This window comes from Micropterus salmoides, unplaced genomic scaffold (assembly GCF_014851395.1).
Source record: "Micropterus salmoides isolate LMB-PRFRI ecotype aquatic unplaced genomic scaffold, ASM1485139v1 Ms_hic_scaffold_6, whole genome shotgun sequence".
Lineage (NCBI taxonomy): Eukaryota > Metazoa > Chordata > Actinopteri > Centrarchiformes > Centrarchidae > Micropterus > Micropterus salmoides.
This window is the reverse complement of record NW_024044348.1, coordinates 9,673,436-9,691,211: the sequence shown is the minus strand read 5'-3', so window position 1 is coordinate 9,691,211 and position 17,776 is coordinate 9,673,436. Positions and strand designations below refer to the sequence as shown.

General features: G+C 38.5%; 1 protein-coding gene across 4 annotated transcripts; it reads right to left on the bottom strand.

Annotated features, from left to right (window-relative positions):
• Positions 1–5,467: 5,467 nt before the first annotated feature.
• Positions 5,468–15,994, bottom strand: LOC119890835 (RNA-binding protein with multiple splicing 2). 4 transcript variants are annotated; one of them, XM_038702264.1, is made up of 8 exons: positions 15,579–15,994; positions 13,281–13,358; positions 11,987–12,025; positions 11,641–11,703; positions 10,522–10,672; positions 9,333–9,496; positions 7,484–7,556; positions 5,468–6,532 (listed from the first exon to the last, which is right to left on the bottom strand). In XM_038702264.1, the coding sequence occupies exons 1-7, from the start codon at positions 15,846–15,848 to the stop codon at positions 7,491–7,493; spliced, it is 831 nt and encodes a 276-aa protein (XP_038558192.1). In that variant the 5' UTR covers positions 15,849–15,994; the 3' UTR covers positions 5,468–6,532; positions 7,484–7,490. The 4 variants fall into 4 exon arrangements, with proteins under 4 accessions (XP_038558192.1, XP_038558191.1, XP_038558194.1 ...); XM_038702263.1 differs by having other exon boundaries at positions 7,491–7,556; XM_038702266.1 differs by having other exon boundaries at positions 9,348–9,496.
• Positions 15,995–17,776: the final 1,782 nt, after the last annotated feature.

Below are 17,776 nucleotides of genomic sequence, written 5' to 3'. Positions count from 1 at the left end.
GCCAGCTAATTAGTCTCAATTTAGTGAACGTGCGCTCTGCGAATGACGGTGCCTCGAAGGCCTTGGTCTGCTCACGTGCTCCACATCAAAGTACAGACCGCAAAAATAAAAAATCACGTGTCGATAGATAGAAACTACATAGAAGCTGGTCAATTTAAGTATTGAAGCTCTCTACATCATTTGAATTATTTTCTTAATATTTTCTGGATGGACAAAATATATTTTGTACTTTTAAAGTTGATGCCTGCAGTCATAAATCATCAGAGGTTATAATGGAAAGAAATACTTAAAGTAACCAAATAGTTTCTGCCTAGTGCAATGTGGGATATACTCCACAATATTTAAAACAAATACTAATATAAGATTGTTACTTCACTTGAGACAGAATTGCACAACTACAACACTGTATGTACTACTTGCCTTGTCTTTTGTTTTATTTTATATGCTAATTTTATGCTTATTTCTGTCCATTCAGAGATCAATAAAGAATCAATCAATAACTTGTGTTTTTCTAGACCATAAGACAATATAGACTATATAGACAGACAATATTTTATTATCATTATTATTATTATTTTTATTATTATCATTATTATTATTGTGATTTCTAATGTAGTCATTTCAGTACAGGTAATATGTAGAATGTTTTTTTAAACCTTTATTTATTCATATAGTTTCACTGAGAGTTTAGATTTCTTTTCCAAAAAACCCCTCATCACTTACTATGGAAATACCTTGTTTGAATATACCAAGGCTAAATACAGATAGTTAAGTTGTTATAAGCCTTGACTGTCCATGTCTTTTTTTGACTGTCAGTTGCAACAAAGGGTTACACAAGCAATACAAAGAAATGCACAACATAGAAGAAAGGCAGGTATAAAAATGAAAGTACATAATGACAAAGCAAAACTAAATAAATAAAAATGTTTTGGTGTACCTTGATGATACTCAGTTCACTTAAAAGAAGATATATTTCTCTCATGCTGCTTATTTCACTTGAAAACAATTTGATATAGTTTGCCAATGTGCCCTGCAGTTCATTACAGGATATAAATATTGAATTCTTTGTATTAAGCTGCCTCAATATATGACATTTCAATTTAAAGCTACTGCTCATAAGAGATCAAATCCCAGGACTGGCTAAGTTTTGATATCCCCCAAATACTGAACTTGGAAAGACAGCCTCCCAGTATTTTGCACCATCCCATTGGATGAATTTAAAATTTTGGACCTTTTCAGAGATAACTGAGATTGTTTCTGATTCTGTTTTCATGTGCTTGTGTGTGACTGGCAGTGGTGGAAAGAAACAAAGTACATTTACTCAACTACTTTATAATTTTAAGGTACTTGTACTTGAGTTTTTCCATTTTCTGCTTCTTTATACTCTGCTACATTTCAGAGGCAACTATTGTATGTTTTACTCTGCTACATTTATTTGACAAGTTTACTTACTTTACAGATTCAGATCATGAATACAAAATAGATCAACTACTTAACTTTATTATTATAGATTAAACTAGGCATTATAGAAAGGAATGCATCAATAATTATGACCTAATAAATGATTCTAAAAGGGGCAATTTCCATAAATTTTCAACATTTTCTTAAATGTTACTGCTACTTTACTTTTGTGTGTCTTATCTCTGTTCATGTTTCTGCTGTTCTCAGGCATGTCTTGCAAGAGAGATCGTCATACCTTTAAGACGTCCTGATTAAATAAAAGGTAATAATCAGACTGGATGCTGCCCAGTACAACCCCGATCTGACAGCCACTAAGCGGCTCTGCTTTAGCAGTTCAGGGCTTTGCTCGAGGACATCTCGGTGGTGGCAAAGAGGGAGGGGCAAGTGCTGCTTTTTTACTTTTCCTCACAGAGACTTCTCTAATGTTTAGGATTGTCCTCAACACCTGCACCAAAATGATGTCAGACCTTTGCAAGACATCACAACATATTTAAAGTTCTACTACAATTAGACAAAGAAAGAGCCTACATCAAATCTTGGAAGCATATAACAACTTACAAAAGGAACATTTTCATCCACACGTCTGTGACCCACCTGGTGATGAATGGCAGGAAGTGGGAGCTGCTTTACTTGGTGAGGACAACTGACCATTGGCTTGACCTGTATTTGGATCAAAGGTTACTTGTTTCTTTCAGGTCCACAACTGGTCACAACAAAGTCATTCCTATGTTTCCAGGGCCCAGTAAGCTTAGGGGCAGTATGAGTCTCTCTTTGTGATGCCACCTTAAATGTTGCAAGTTGAGAGCCACAAGAAATATGGTAAATTAGAACCTTTCACACACACAAAACTAGTATTATAAAAATAGTTAGAATAGAGTACAACTTTATTGTCCAACAGAGTAGAAAATTATCTTCAGTTATCTTCAAAACATAAAAGCAGCAGAAGAACATGGTATACAGAATGAATATGGTAACAAAAACAAAATATTTAGTTGTGAAAAATGTAAATAACATATGTACAGCATAAAAAAAATAATACTGTGGAGCAAAAGTAAAGTAAGTAAGTAAAGTTTCTATTCCTGAAGACAGCATGGTTAGGCTTCCACTCCATGATGAGTTATAAAGATACTACAGGGTTAAAATGGATGGGGGTTTTCCATTCACAAAAGGTGGCCTTTTGACCAACTGATTGAAGAAACATGGTCATGGTGGTGTTTTCACTTTAAAATGAAATAACACACAGTAAATAATCTTCCCTCCTAACATCGGTGTAGGTAAACTGTGAAGGGGTTTAAATTGTCCAGTTAATTGACTGTTATGACCTTTGTTTGTGCTTCAAGTAGAAATGACACTCACAGAAAGGCTTTGTGAGAATGTAATCAGAGGCAAGAGCTGTCACCTAACTGAATTTAAGACTGGATAAGATGGAGAAATATTGATCCACATGGGTACATTTATGCAGCAGCAGCAGTATTAGTTCAGAGAGGACAAAGAGCACACAAATATATAAAATGAACAGTAAATAAATACAGTTATGTTTATTTAAACGCACTTTTCCCACCACAGTGTGTAATGTGGTTTGATAACGGCTTGCTGGTTCCACTTATAATAATGCAAATAGATTACAAATTAGAAAGAAAATATATACCATGGTATATATTAAAATTGAGTCGCTTTAGATCCTTTAGAATTATGTGCAATAAAAATGTGAAACAGAAAGTTTGTGTATATGAGCAAGGCTGCACAGGAAAAAGTCTGAACTGTTTTTGTCATTTAGTCTTCTTGTGATGTTACTAGTGTTAAAAGGTCATCTAAAGGTGAGCCCATATCATTTATTCATATTTTCAGTGCACAGCTGACATAAAGACACTTAGGTGCACAGTAGATGCTCTTTTTTTCCCCCACTCTCCAGCTGCTTCATGCCTGCTGGTCATATGGATGTTAAGCCAGTAGAGGGCAACAAAGTCCTGCATTAAAAAACCTTCAGGCCTCCTTGATTGAGCCTTGTTGTTTTGTTTTTGACAAAAATAAGCTGTTTTTTTCCATCCATATTCAATTAATTCACAGTTGACATGATATAAAATCTTTGTGGCACAGATACAGTGTTGTTTTTCAAATTTTAACAGTGACATGAAGCACAACTGTGATAAGTTCACAATGGATTGTTTAGAGAGAAATTTGTTTTCACAACCAGTACAAACCTATAATATACAGTACACACAGCAACATACAGATATAGACAATACATATAAAATATTAATGACTACATTCAGCACACAACAGTGCCAGTGAAGCAGTTTGTTCAAGGCTGACAAAACAAAAAGCAGATATGTTCATGTACAGTATATGAGCTGTACAGTACATGTACATAAAAGTGTTTCTGACATAAGTATTTGTTTTAAATATAAGAAATGCAACAAAGTAAATGCTTAATTTTTGTCTTCTACATTTCTCTGAAACTGTAAGGGCAGGTACAAATCATAGCTGTATGTGGATGTTTAAGATTTTATTGCATATTACACTGGGCTCTCCTTAGAAGATATTGATTTTGAGCCCTCCCTCCCCCATTTCTAAAACACTGAGGGATTCATCTCTTTAGACGGAAACTGAGAAATACAGAAATGCCAACATATTCAACCCTTAAATAATGTGTTAACTTTGTAGTAGAATCGGTTTTAGTGAAAATGTTGATCCCTGAAGCACCACTGACACACATGCAGCCTGATGAGATGAAAGTTATAAATAGTATATTGAAATTCTGTTTCATACAGAACATGGCATTCAGTGCACCTTTCTTGAAGGTTATTAACAATTTCAAGTTAGGGGTTTCTGAGAGATCAAACTAAATAAATACAATCAGTAATAGAAGATCCTGGCATACAGCTTGGATCTGCAGATGAAAACAAGAGAAAAGCAAATATTTTGCCTCCCAATCCGTAGCATCCACATCTTCACACTCTATTGATTTCATGTCAATCCAAATATTCTCTGTGAAAGTGATAAATACTGTTAAATGACCCGTTTTCCCATGAAGGGCAAGTGGCTGATTCTTGAGATTTGCTTTTTCTGAACAGCCTGTTCTTCATTTGAGTTTTAAGGCTCTACATTTAAATAATTAGTTCTCTGAGACTTAGTCAACATCCATTGGTGCATTATAGGCCCCTTTAGGGCTGCAACTAATGATTTTTCTAGTTTAGAAAATGTCCAATAGTGAAATTGTCCAGTTTCTCAGGTCTTTAAATGTCTTGTCTCAGTGAAAATTTGAAACTCAAATATACTCCTACTATATATACACTTTATAATAATCAATAAGCAGCAAGTCTTCATTTTGAGAAACAGCTATGTTTGCTTTTTAATTCATTTCAGATCAGTCAGTTTTTGCACTAGTTTTTATTTTACAATCTTGACTTTTGATAAAATGGCCAAAATGTGAAATACAGAGGTCAAATATTTCAATGCCAAATACCATGATATTAAAGCTTGAAGTTCAATGCCAACACTGCAGTCTAAATTTACTCGAGGACTTAAGTGTGCCATTTTGCTCTTTTATTAAGAGAGTCACTCAGTGGATTCTAACGCAGAGACTTGATTATCAATGTGCCACTGCAGCAAATGCCATAAAAGGCAACTCACACAATACCATCTTGTACATACACCACCACTTAATCGGCACAATATGGACAAATATTTGCAGTTAACCAGTGGCACCGTCACGACTACAAATTAGGCAGCTGGTCATATTGAGAACAGTCACTTAAGAGTCCCGAGGAGCAGTCATGGCTGGTTAAGCTGAGCATGTTACCATCTTATGGGGGGGGAGGTCAGCTCCACGCATGATGGAAAGAGACTAATGCAATAGTGCATTACAAATGCAAAGTTGGCATTAATTATTGATGTCAACATCTGATGTCCACAGTTCAAGTCTTAGCGTTAGCATACAATGTCTGAGAGCTTGGTAACTTTGATTGGCTGCGGACTCAAGAAATAACAGATGCCCAAACAGAAATGCATTCACTTCTTTTATTCATAAGATGGGAATTTCTTTTTTTTTTTTAACACATCTTATGCACAGCAGATACAAAGACAAACATGTTCTAAACCACAAACTAAATTCCTCCATCACTCTAATCCTGCGTCCCATTTCAAAATGGCCCCACAAAAAAAGCAACCTTTTACGTTTGTAGTCCAGTTTCACATTCTGAAAGATCGTTTTACAGCAATCTCATATTAGCAGAATGGCACAAGCCACGTTCAGAATATTTCCATTTTTTGACAGATACCCACTTCACCTTTAAACAAATTGCACTTTTTTCTTCTTTAAAACTACATTAAACAGGATTATAGGATCAAAAAGTAACACCATAAACACAAGAGACGACTAAACATCCAACTTATACAGGTTCATTATTTAGTTGCACAAAAATGCATAAATATACATTACACAAAAAGTACAAAAATATTTGTACTTTCCTTTGCTCAGATAATGAAAGACATTGATATGATCATAGGGACTGGGGTTGTCAGAACGTAGGGATGCATTCACAAGGTCCATGCGAGATAAGCCATTTACACAATAGCCTAGCTTTCACAGAGGTAAGACCAAGGTTCTACAGGAAAACAAAACACTTCGCTGTCTAGGCCAAGGTAAAGAGGCAACACAAACACTAAGAAAATTAGGATACAAAGAACTCTGCGTTCTAAATTCATGCCAAAAAGACTAACATGCAATGACTCTTAACGCTTCTAAACCTCCCAGGAGCAGCGGTAATCCATGGAAAGACTAGCTTAATGGTAACTTCAATTCATCAATTTTCCTCAGCAATTATCCATGGAGTTTGCGTGAGGTTTTTTTGAAGTGCTAAGATGGTACCGCAATAGTTGCCAAGGATAAGCTCAGATTGTCGACAGCAAGATGGTTTCAACTCCGACTCCCCCCAGAGACAATCGGGAGGAGATATAAATACTGTTTGTTTATAGTAATGCACATGTGTCCATTAAATAAACCTGATTAAATTAACGAAGAGCTTGGCAAACCTCACTTCAGCTGGACAAAGGTCTGGTTTCCAGAGGCCTGAAGACGACAGGGAAGATAAGATTTAGTCCAAACATGTCAAAGCCTTTATTTCAAAAACAAAAATTGAAGTTTAAACAAAAAAAAATTACAAAAAATGTTAACATTAGCCTCACAATACTTCTCTAGCCTGTCAGTGACTCTTGGCCCAAGCCAATTTGTTCCTTAAAGACTTTAATCATTAAATAAAAAGGGGACTGGTACAAATAGAGTTTATAGTATAGTAGGGACTAACTTCAGCTGCAGATTACACATTTGGAAGTGCTCAAGTATTTCATGGCAGCAGGATGGTGAATGTAGAATTAACTCAACTACAGTGCCCAGCTTCATCATAAGGAACATGTCATCCAGTGACAGTGACTCAAAGATGTGTGTAATAGATCAGTTTTCAAACAGTCTGTCAGAGGAATAAGCAATTTTAGAAGCAGCTGTATTACACTGCATTATAAAAATACAGCAAATCACTGGCCTAAAGATGAATCTCATGATAGTGCATTTTTCTTTTCAATAAATCCCATGAAAATACCAAAATAAAATACCCACACTAAATGGATCCAAAGCTTGTCAGCTTATTTCTCCATACCAGTCCTCCATTGTTGTCCAAAAACTATTACACAAATGAGCTCAATCCCACATACACTGTCCTGCTGCTATAAATACTCAGCGCACCAAATATGCTTTGAAAGCAAAAAGTAATAATTGCTTGTTTTCAAAGATTTATGTCTTTAGTAGGAACAAATGACTGTCTGCAGAATGCAGAGATGGGTTGAAAAAGTCTGAAATCAAAAACTGAAACCGAATCAATATTTTCATTAATATTGACATATTTTGCAGTTTTCAGTCAAACATTGTGTTACTGGTTTCTGTTTGCATGATATTATGTTAGCACTTACAAGATGTTGAGGAGGAGGGGAAAAAAAACAAAACACACACTGAGCAAAGGTTACTCACTAAATACCTAACAAAACTGCCGGGACTTCCATCCAGGCTGGGAAGTCTCAGAGGGAGTAGGGTACCAGCGCATCTAAAGAAACACAAACATAATCACGTACACAAGACCAAAACAAGGCTTCAGTCCTCAATTCTGCAGATTTCATCCACTCACACTTTAAAAAAAAATTTACTTCGACAAGCAGGTTTGGGAGGACTGTCACTTTAAGCCCTGGTCACTGAAAGCCATGGGAATGTGGGTCACGTAGCTGCTCACTGAGGACATTAGTTCTCAAGTAATTAACAGGCATGGAAATGTGGAGAGCTGAACCTCTCCATGTGTTAAACATTTCCACTGGGTTGGAGCTGGTATGCCTCTACCTTTCCATACCTGTGACTAAAACCTGTGACAGAAAGACGCCTTGCACCGTGTAAAACAGGACAGAGGCCACAGCTGCAGAACCTAACAGCTTAATATACTCAGGAGGTTATCAACAGTTGTTTAAGAGAATCTTGATGTTACACTGCTGTGTCACAGTCAAACTAACAAGGCCAAGAATCAGTTGGAAAAGAACTGAAAGGCATTTTAGGGATCTTTCATCAGATTGCAATTAAAAAGGTTTTCCCCCTTGTATGGCTACACAGTCATCTTATGTTCCAGTAGGACTGTGGACAGTAAGTTGGCACCTCTGGAGAAGGCCATCAGGTCTGACAATTTCTCCAAGCAAATGCTTTACATTCCTCTGCCTCTTGTGCCCGACAAAATGGCCTATGTAATAGCTGCCTACTTTGCCGTGTAGCTCTCACTGCAGTAGGAAGTTAGATCACAATGAACTTTAAATGACCCAACGAGAAATGTTTTCCATTGCTATTGTTACCAACAGCCCTGCCCACTACCTTGTAGGTAGCTGCACTGCTGCTGTAGCATTTAGACTGAGATTAGCTAGACTGCATTTCTCCACAGTGGAATTTTTATTACAATGTTTAAAATGAATAAGCCAATCCAAACTGTAAAAATGTTTTAAATTGATTTCAGACTAAAACAGCATTAAAATCTTAAAGTGACTACTTAATGCAGCTACATTCTAAACGCAAACCTAGCACTTTGTCTCAAACGCCATCTTAAGAAAAATACAAATTTGAGCCTTAAGTGATTCTACTTCATTAGTCCATAATGAGGACCAAAACATGGGTATCAGTAAGATAACCTTTTATCCTCAAGCACTCACAAGACAGTACGGAGCTCCACTTACAGAAAAAAAAAAAAACCTGACAACAACCGAGGATTTAAAACTTACAGTATTGTCATACTAGGTCATACTATAATCACTACCACTGATGGCAGAGCAGGAGTCAGACATTTCAAAATGACTCATTTTTATTACAATTCATGGTTTTATCTTCAGCTCCCAGTTTCATAATATTGAGACTGGTAGCGAAATGTGCAGCCAACAGCAAGACTTGATACCTTGGCTGGATTCAGCAACATTTGGCATTATGCTGTTACTGTAATGCCTCAGGACTACTGGATGTCTCGATAATCTGAACTTCTGCTTTTAGTGCACCATGTTATCAAGTTTGAAATTGTAGTGGTGCATCCTCCATCTTATTTGGTTACGTTTTAGGACTTACCTCAAGAATCAACTTCTTTGTAGCTGTGATGGACAAATTGAGCGAAATGAAACACCTGCACACTGCATAGTTTACAAAAAAAATCATGCATTTAATAGCAGCCGTGTCTGATAATCAGTGGTGTACTTAGGTGCAGGCATTCATTTTGTGTGTATAAAAAAAAGGTTCCCTGGATTGTCAGAGCTGAATGTGAACTGGATGATGCTAAAAAAAAAAAAAAGATAAGAGAAACACACACCGGTTGGTCCCTCACCTGGGCGTGGAGGGCTGCAGCAGCAGCAGCGGCTGCTGGGTAAGTGAAGGCTGCGTGAGGGAGGCCTGGGGTCAGCTCCGTGGTGTACAGGGGGTAAGGAGTCCAGGCATCCGGAGATGCTGGGATCAGTGCTGCCCCTGTCAGATCATCTGGGGAAGTACAGGGCGGGAGCAAACAAAAATCTGACTGACCTACCCTTGAACGTGAGTGCTTGCATCAATTAAGCAGTCAATACAGCGGCTAAAAATTTTAAGTGAAGATATACTTTAACACATGCTAAAAAAAGGGGTTCCGTTACTGCTTTGTGTCATCATGTGGCTTGTAAGTTTTCTACTGATCAGTGATAATTCGTTTTGTTGTATTAGCTTGTACTGTTTATATAAATAACTTTTACAACCCTAAAAAGCTGCAGTCAAACCAGATTTTGCCTCCAATTATTTCTATTCCAAACACATTTGCTTCTGGTAGCAAATTGACCCGCCTCATTCCCTTCACTGAGTTCAACCTGATTTGGACATTGAAAGCCTCGTGGTTTCACGTCAGTCAGTATGAGAGCAGGTGGAGCTGACCTCTCAGGATATATTATGTTCTTGATTCAGCATGACGAAATACATGCAGCAGAGAAGAAAGGATGCAGTTGGGCTGTAGTGAGTCTAAGGACAGATAGGTTACTGACAGTAAAACGTTTAAAATTTGTAAAAGCAGTATAATTTTGAGGTTTGTGAACTGCTGTTTTTAGCCTGCTAGCTCCCACAGTTTGTGTTTACAACCCTATCAATGCCATCTCCTGTCCTCCTGCACACCACACAAGTAAATTTCAGTCAAAATCTGGTCTGAATACAGCTCAACGCCGTTGTCAACCATCACCCGTCCAAATCTAATGAATCCAGCAAGTTTTTAGGCAAAGAGCAGAGACAACTGCTGACTAAACCCCGTTAGAGTGGAATTTCCCAGCTGGACAGAAGCAAAGCGGCTGTCTTAAGAGTCGGGATGACACATGCATGTGGAGGTGAGTTAGTCCTTTGTTAGGTTATGTTTAACCCCTTCCCATTTGTCTTTAATGCCACAATATCTTAAGACAGATTTAAAACGGGTAACAAGGGTAATTGAGTATTGGCATTGCCAAGGTGAGAGTGGATGAGAGAGCCTAGAGTGGTGCAGCCGTACAACTTACATGGGTCCCGTGCAATGAAGTGTGCTCCTAGAGCAGGGTGGATATTTGTGGGGTTCGGTGTGGCCATCAGCTTACTCTTTGCCATCTTCGTGTTGGCTTTAGCAAACTCTAAGCGCAGGGTCTGGGGACTTTCGGGGTCAAAACGGATACCCTGGGGGAGAGACGAAGGAGGGGAGGAGGGGGACATAGTATAGTAAGGGAGGTGGGCTGAGTTTGAGGGGCTGTATCTCAGTAGTCTCTCATGGCCTCCTTTCCTAAAGCCAGGTTTCAATACTCATGATGTATCCTTCAAGCTTCCCTTGCGCTAAGTACTGTTCTGTCCAACTGTGGACATACTGCTTTCATGTCTTCCAAAAAAAAAAAAAAAAAATAAGGGGCAGACTGAAGGATACACTCCTGAAATATTTCAACATGCTTGCATCTCTTTTTCCTCATGACAAAAATCAAGAGCACAGGCGACTGGAGGGGGAGTTCACCCGGTCGCACGAGCCAGGAGGAGAGGGAGACGAGGAAAAGGGCCGATGGCGAGACTTTGAGTTTAATTCCTTTTACGTGGTTTGACCCTGCTTGTGTTTTTGTGCCCTAAGCGTTGTGCCCACATGCAGGTGAGTAGTATTTCGGTGTATGTGTGTCTGTGTGTGTGTGACTGCTGGTGTGTCTAAGAGGTGATGCTCATAAGGAAGGCTAGGCTATGAGAGAGAAGTGTTAGATACTGCCAATGTGGGCTACTGGGTGACAAAATAAGGAGGTTACACTACTGAAGATGTGTCCAAATAACACTACACATGTGGCTATAGAACAAGTATTACAGTAAAGCAGTGATATGCAAAATAAGGAAAGCTATACCAGATTAAGGGATGTGTATCAAGGTCAAAGTAAACTACCGTAAGGCTACAGGATTCTGGCCTCTTTCCAAAAATGGCCCTGCCATTGAATTATAAAAGACAAAATGGGTTGGCTTTCAGAAGTTTTATGGGAAAAGAATTATGTTTAACTCCCAATTTTTAAAGAAGGTTTAATCAAAGGTTAGAACAAATCTTATAAACATTTAAAAACTGCTTAAAAGGGGGAGGGGGGGGCAGCAACACACTCGAGAAATAAAAACAAGGCAATGCTTACATTTAGTGCATTTTTCGCAGCTTCAGCTCCAGAGCGACTGTCAAAGGTTACAAACCCGACAGGCTGGAAGGCAAAGGGGAAGAAACACACTGACAACCAACACCAATAGAGAACCATCTTAACACGTAAGAACCTACATTTGTTAAATATCACATTGATTTATGTATCTTAATATTCATGCTGTGATACAACATCCTGCATCAATAAAATCAGCAACAAACAAGAATAATCCATCCGCCGTCCCCCTGACCCAACGCTGACATTACCAAGTGCCAACGCTACCTGGCAATGTGTTTAATAGTGTAGTCTAGCATTAAAGAATTCTCACTTATGGAAAGAGTCTCACCTGTTTTGATGTTAACTTAATCAGTGACCCTTCATAACCCTGTGGGGAAGAAAGATAGCCAATTATCCACCCTGGAGTCACATGCAGGAAGTCAGGCATGAACACTTCTCCCTATATCAGAGGAACCTGCTTTGTGTGCACTGTCCGTTTGAGCTTAAGAGCAGGCCATTATGGATCCTTCTGTGAGTGTTACATTTGTTCAATAAAATAAGGATTTATTAAGAATTTCCAAAAATGCAGCTTTCACTGATTTCACTACTGATAAGTTGTTTTGACCCTTGGAGCTAAAAATAAAGGGGAAAGCACATGTTATCAGATATGTGAGGGTTCTCTTTTGCACTAGTTTAACCATGGCTTCCAGATAAAGCCACTGGTTTTAAACTAAGTTAAAAAAAACAGCACAAGGGTTGGTTGAAGCATGAGCAAATTCCTGAGAAACAAAGGGGAATTTTCCCCTAACCAGAGTATTGATAGATGGGATCTCTCCTGATCTACAGCCATGGAAAATTAAACAACTTTCACTAGCTGTGATAAATCCTTAACAATCCAAGCCAGATTTAGCTTCAGTAGTTCAGAGTAGAAAAAGAAGAATACAGTAAATTTAAAAAAAGTTTCCTTGTAAAGAATAAAAAAGGGTTTGATTTGGCTCAAACCTGAAAGAGAATCAGATTTAACCGTGTTTGCACACACAGTGCTGTGTTCGCCTATTGTAGAAGCAAAGGGCAAGAAAAGCAGTGTTACAGTGACTTAAGAAAACAACACGTTTTAGTGGTTTCACAATCTCTGAATGTTACAAGAGGAAATAAAAATGCCCCTACATGGTGGGCGAGCTGGGTCACGGCGAGGGCTGGTTGGCCAATCGCAAGGGCTACTCATTTACACATTCCACAAGATCATCCATGTGCAAGGGATACCACTTCCAATTTGGTTAGTTAGGACAAGGGTGGGAGGGGTGTTTATGGAACTGGAGTCCAGTCAAAAAACAGAGCAATGGACAATGATGTGGCCTCATTTCCATATATGCAAATAGCTGGACTTCCATTAACAAGGGGATTGTTTGATGTAACTACAAACAAGGAGCACCGTGTAATATTACTGCATCATGAAAAGTGGTTAAGTATTGCATATACTTTAATAGAAATTTTAAACGGCTTCATCTGTGTGCCGCTAATCATTTTAGAAACACTTTCCATTACTGTTTTCCAGCACCTGGCACACAGGTACCTTGTCTTTATTTTTAAGAAGGTTGTGAAGTCAAGTCTATTCCATTTCTATAAGTCATGTTGCATCTTACCTTAAAAGGTCTGAAGAGAAGGTAAAGTTCCCGTGGTTTGATATCGACTGGTAGTCCACTGACAAACAGTGTTCGTACCTGCAAACAAAAAGTAAAACTGTATTGGTCAGTTGGAAGTGAGCATTTACTATGTTTTGTATTTGGTGTCCTGTTATCATTCTCTAGAAAGAGCAGCATGTGGGATAAGAACTGAGCTGCACAAAACAAGTGCTTGGCTGTGGTCCCAAAATCTCATTCCTCCTTCATAAACATACATATGGATCGATTTACAGTAGAAATTTTCAAAACTCCAGGGATTGTTTTATTTGAATAAGAACAGGACTGAAGAGAGGTAAAATTATCTAGCCATTAATAAAGCAAAGTTTAATATAAATGTTTCTTTACTCTTGCGACCCCTCAGATTTATCAAGTGAACCCTTGGCTGGGTCCTGACCCTCAGGTTGGAAACTACTGCTTTAAGTCCTTGTCAAGACCCACACAGACATCTTGATAAAACTGATTCCATAATAATCCACTCACATTGAATATCTGCCTCACTAACAGATCTGAACTGTATATGAATGAGCAACAGTAAAGTTTATACATCCTGTCATTCCTCCTACATGTAACTAGCTAAACTGTGAACATTAGTCTTCATCCTGCTAGGATCCCCTTCAAGGACACCTGGACTTGCCCTGTCCAGATATTGACAACCAATGCTGTGTACAGTCCAATGTGGCCGAGGAAATAACCCATGTAGTGCGAGGCCCATTAGTTCCCAGCCAGTGGGGAGGCCCTCAGTACAATGGGGCTGCCAGACGAACAGCACTGGACAACAGAGCACAGTGTGACACCATTTCCTTCCTCTGACCCGCGGCCCCAACCCTGCCGGCCCTCCAGCATTTTTCAGGTGCCACACAGCAGCAATTCTCAGCCCTTTACAAGTCAGTACATACAGCAGTTGAAGGCTGTCTAAGCTAGACACAAACTCTAGATATTTTATTTTGTGCACAGGCTTCTTGTTGACCGTGTGTACACCGAGTGTACAAACCTGAAGCTCTGGTGAAGTCTATGCACACTGTTTAATAAAATCAGTTATATATAAAGAAGCAAATTGAAGAACTATTGATGACTGTATTTGTACATGATGTATTTAACAGGTATAAGACTTTTGACTTTTAAATAAATGTCTGGCCTTGCTTTCTCTTTACCCTTAATTACAAGGAAAACAAAAGAGCAAGTTAGGATAAGTAGTAATCTCAAGTGGCCACATGTGGCTTAATTTAAGACAATGGGAACAAAGGATGACCAACAAAAGACCCAGCGCTCCCCTCAGTGTCTCTCCATAAGGAGTCATTAAAGAGGAAATATAGCTGGCCACACAGAGCTGAAGAGTGACAGCTGTGAAAACGCAACATGGATCAGAGAAAATTCAATGAATGAAGTTGATTTAAATATAACTGGTTTTATACGATTTTTAAAATTTATTTAGACCTAAAACTGTATATAAAAGATGTCATGTAACAGTTTAGGTTTCAGTTTCATGATGACCTGGAGCTTCTTCACAAATTGAAGTTCTGATTATGAAACCTCTGACGCATCTGAAATTGTTTGGCTCAACAGCCAAACAGCTCATGTCCCGCAATGAAGTGGGGATGCTGAAAAAAATTTACGAGTTTTGAAAATTAGGGGACACTCTAGAAATTAATTTATAAGAGTCTTTTTCCCTTCCAGACGGTCCGCATTTGTTTGTTTTTTAATATTAACTAGATATCTAGACTACTGTTTTTATTAAGCTAACATAAAGCCTCATGACCCTTTTCTCAGCAGGCTATGGGCCTCGGTCCCAGTGTAGCAGTGTTTTAAGCAAATACCACAAGTGAGTCTTCAATATTTTATTTAAAAGAAACACTGTCGACAGCTTAATCGGTTCATTTTACTAGTTAGTTATTTTGTTAATTATCACACCTGGTGAAACACATTTTATTCTGTAAAAAAAAAAAAAAAAGTCACTGCAAACTTTAAAGAAATGCATGTTGAAGTGACATTTTGGAAGATATTCCTAATCTATCAGTCAAATGTGCACACTGTGATACTCCAGTCGAAGTGGTTTTGTCCCTTTAAATCGCACCTTCGTCTTAAACTTCAGGACTTAAATGGAAAGCCAAAAAGCTAAACGGTGTTTCACCCAACACAACTTGCAAGCAAGTCTCAATTAAAGGCCGGAAACATTTTAAATTTTATTGACGGACATTGAACATGAACGCAACCGGGCGAAAGTCCGGTGCAGAAGCAGAATACAACTTCTGCAAAACTCACCTCCTCTTCGATGGAAACGTTGTTATTCGGCTCCGTGTCAGCTTTTAGACTCATTTTGACGGTCGCCTCTGCGGCTGCAGCTGCAGTAAGTATCAAGTCTTTCTTCGTGGAGTGATATTTCCCCCAAGTGCGTCTGAAGCTGCAGTGAAAGTCCTGGTGGCGTCTTAACTTGATGAGAGAAGATGTGCCGAGGTGAGGTCGTGCAGACGAGGACGACGAGGTATCCGATGATATTTTAGAAGGAGAAGTAGTATTGCGAGAGAGAATCATTCATAAAAGGGAGGAAAATGAAAGAAAAGAAACACAGACACGCGCTAAACTAAAGGTGAGTAGGTGGATTTGTGCTCCGTGTGTGAAGGTGAAAGATGGGGGGAAAGAAGTGCGCGTAAAAAACAGAAAGCCTCTGCGCTCACATCAACGCCCTCAGCTGTGGGATTGTGCGGAGGAAGAACAAGTAAACTTTTCTCATTGGCGCGCGTCTCTCTCTCTCTCTCTCTCTCTCTCTCTCTCTCTCTCTCTCTCTCTCTCTCTCTCTCTCTCTCTCTCTCTCCTGTCCGCGAGTGAGCGCGCCCCCCTTCCTCATACACCTCCTCCTCCTGCTTTTCAATTAGGTCATCAATTATGTTGGGAGTCCGCTGTGAGCCGCAATCAAGCTGCAGATCCGCCTCAGCTGTTGCAGGAAGACCCGGCCCCTCCGCCGGTACATCACCGTTTCTATGGGACCCCGGAGAGCCAATGGTAACTTATCCCAAACCTCTCCAATTTATATTAGCCTAGAATAAAAGTTATAATATTGTGATTATTTTATTAGTATTATATTATTATAGTATTTTTTTGTTGTTATTTTTTATTTGCATGTCTGTATCTGTAACTCCCTTCACCACTAAATATAAAATTGGGGTAAATGAAAAGTAGCCTTCCGTGTCTTGACACAGAATAAAACTAGCAATCATCCTACAATATCACATCTTATGCTCTTTCTGTGACACTTTAGGTAATGCTTAAGAACTTCATATACTGGCAACACATTTAATGAATTTCCGTTTATTTGATTTTATCTTTTTTTGTTTTATGTTTTAGATTATGTGTTAAAATCACCTGCTTAATAACCAAACATGTAGGCCTAAGTGTTATTTAAAGTGCAGTTTAAGGCAAGGTAATTTTATCTGTGCACCTTATCTCATTACAGTTAAATGTTTACATCAAAGTGCATACAGCAACAAGGATTAAAAAGATTACTATAGCTGATAGGGTTATAATTTAGTGTTTCATTTACATTAGGACTGAGTAAAATAATAAAAAATTAAAATGACATTTCCTTCCTAGTACAGCTGTAAAACTATTATTATTATTGTTGTTGTTATTATTATTGATATTATTTTTTAAGAGCTTCACCTTGATAATCAACAGTCCATTGTGATTTTAATGCTTTTCTTCAGTTGTATGAATGAGGAAATTAATAAATAAAATGATAAGCCTTGTTAAAGAAGATATAAAATCGTTATTTGTGCCATAACAAATACAAAACAATACATTCAATAATAATTATAATAATAATAGTAATTATAATAAATCATGCCTGTGTGTGTTTTAATCATTTGGGCTGGTGGTGTGGGTGGAGAAAGGGCCGTGTTGTGTATGGCTACTGAGGCTCGGCCCTGGACGAGAGCCCAGCATGCAGTGCGTTTCCTCACAACAAGGCAGCTCTCAAAGGCCAGACAGTTTCCTGACTTTGTATAGGAACACAATTGGGCCTGCAGGGCGAGGAGGGGGGCGGCCGAGTGGACGGACGTATTCTCACAGTGCTTCTTCAGTGATTTGATCTAAAAATAGTGAAGCTCTGCTGTGTTTTCAATGTGCATCTGCACATTATGAACCCAAGTGGTAAATATATATACATACAGAGAGAAAGAGAGGTCCAGTCAGTCGATGAGAAGAGATGCACAAATAGATATTATGGCAAAGCTTTAGTGACAGAAATTAAACAGTGAAAAATACTATGTATCTATCTCAGTGTTAGTGACCTGTAATTGTGTTTCAGTGCAGCAGTAATATCTTGAGGATTATGACAAAGCGTTGCACTCATCAAAATTCTTCACAAGTAATGAGAGTTGAAACGACTCTCATTGATGACCACACCTCTCACTAATTTGATAATCGATTAATCATTTAGGTCATTGTACAAGAAATAAAATGCC

What these genes read in the sequence shown, in the direction of transcription:
- LOC119890835 (XM_038702264.1), bottom strand. Translation starts at nt 15,848, where the DNA reads ATGATTCTCTCTCGCAATACTACTTCTCCTTCTAAAATATCATCGGAT. An exon ending in CTTCATTGCACGGGACCCAT is followed by an intron (nt 9,497 to 10,521) that starts GTAAGTTGTACG and finishes GTACTTCCCCAG; the next exon opens with ATGATCTGACAGGGGCAGCA. An exon ending in CCCAGGTGAGGGACCAACCG is followed by an intron (nt 7,557 to 9,332) that starts GTGTGTGTTTCT and finishes GTGTTTCTTTAG; the next exon opens with ATGCGCTGGTACCCTACTCC.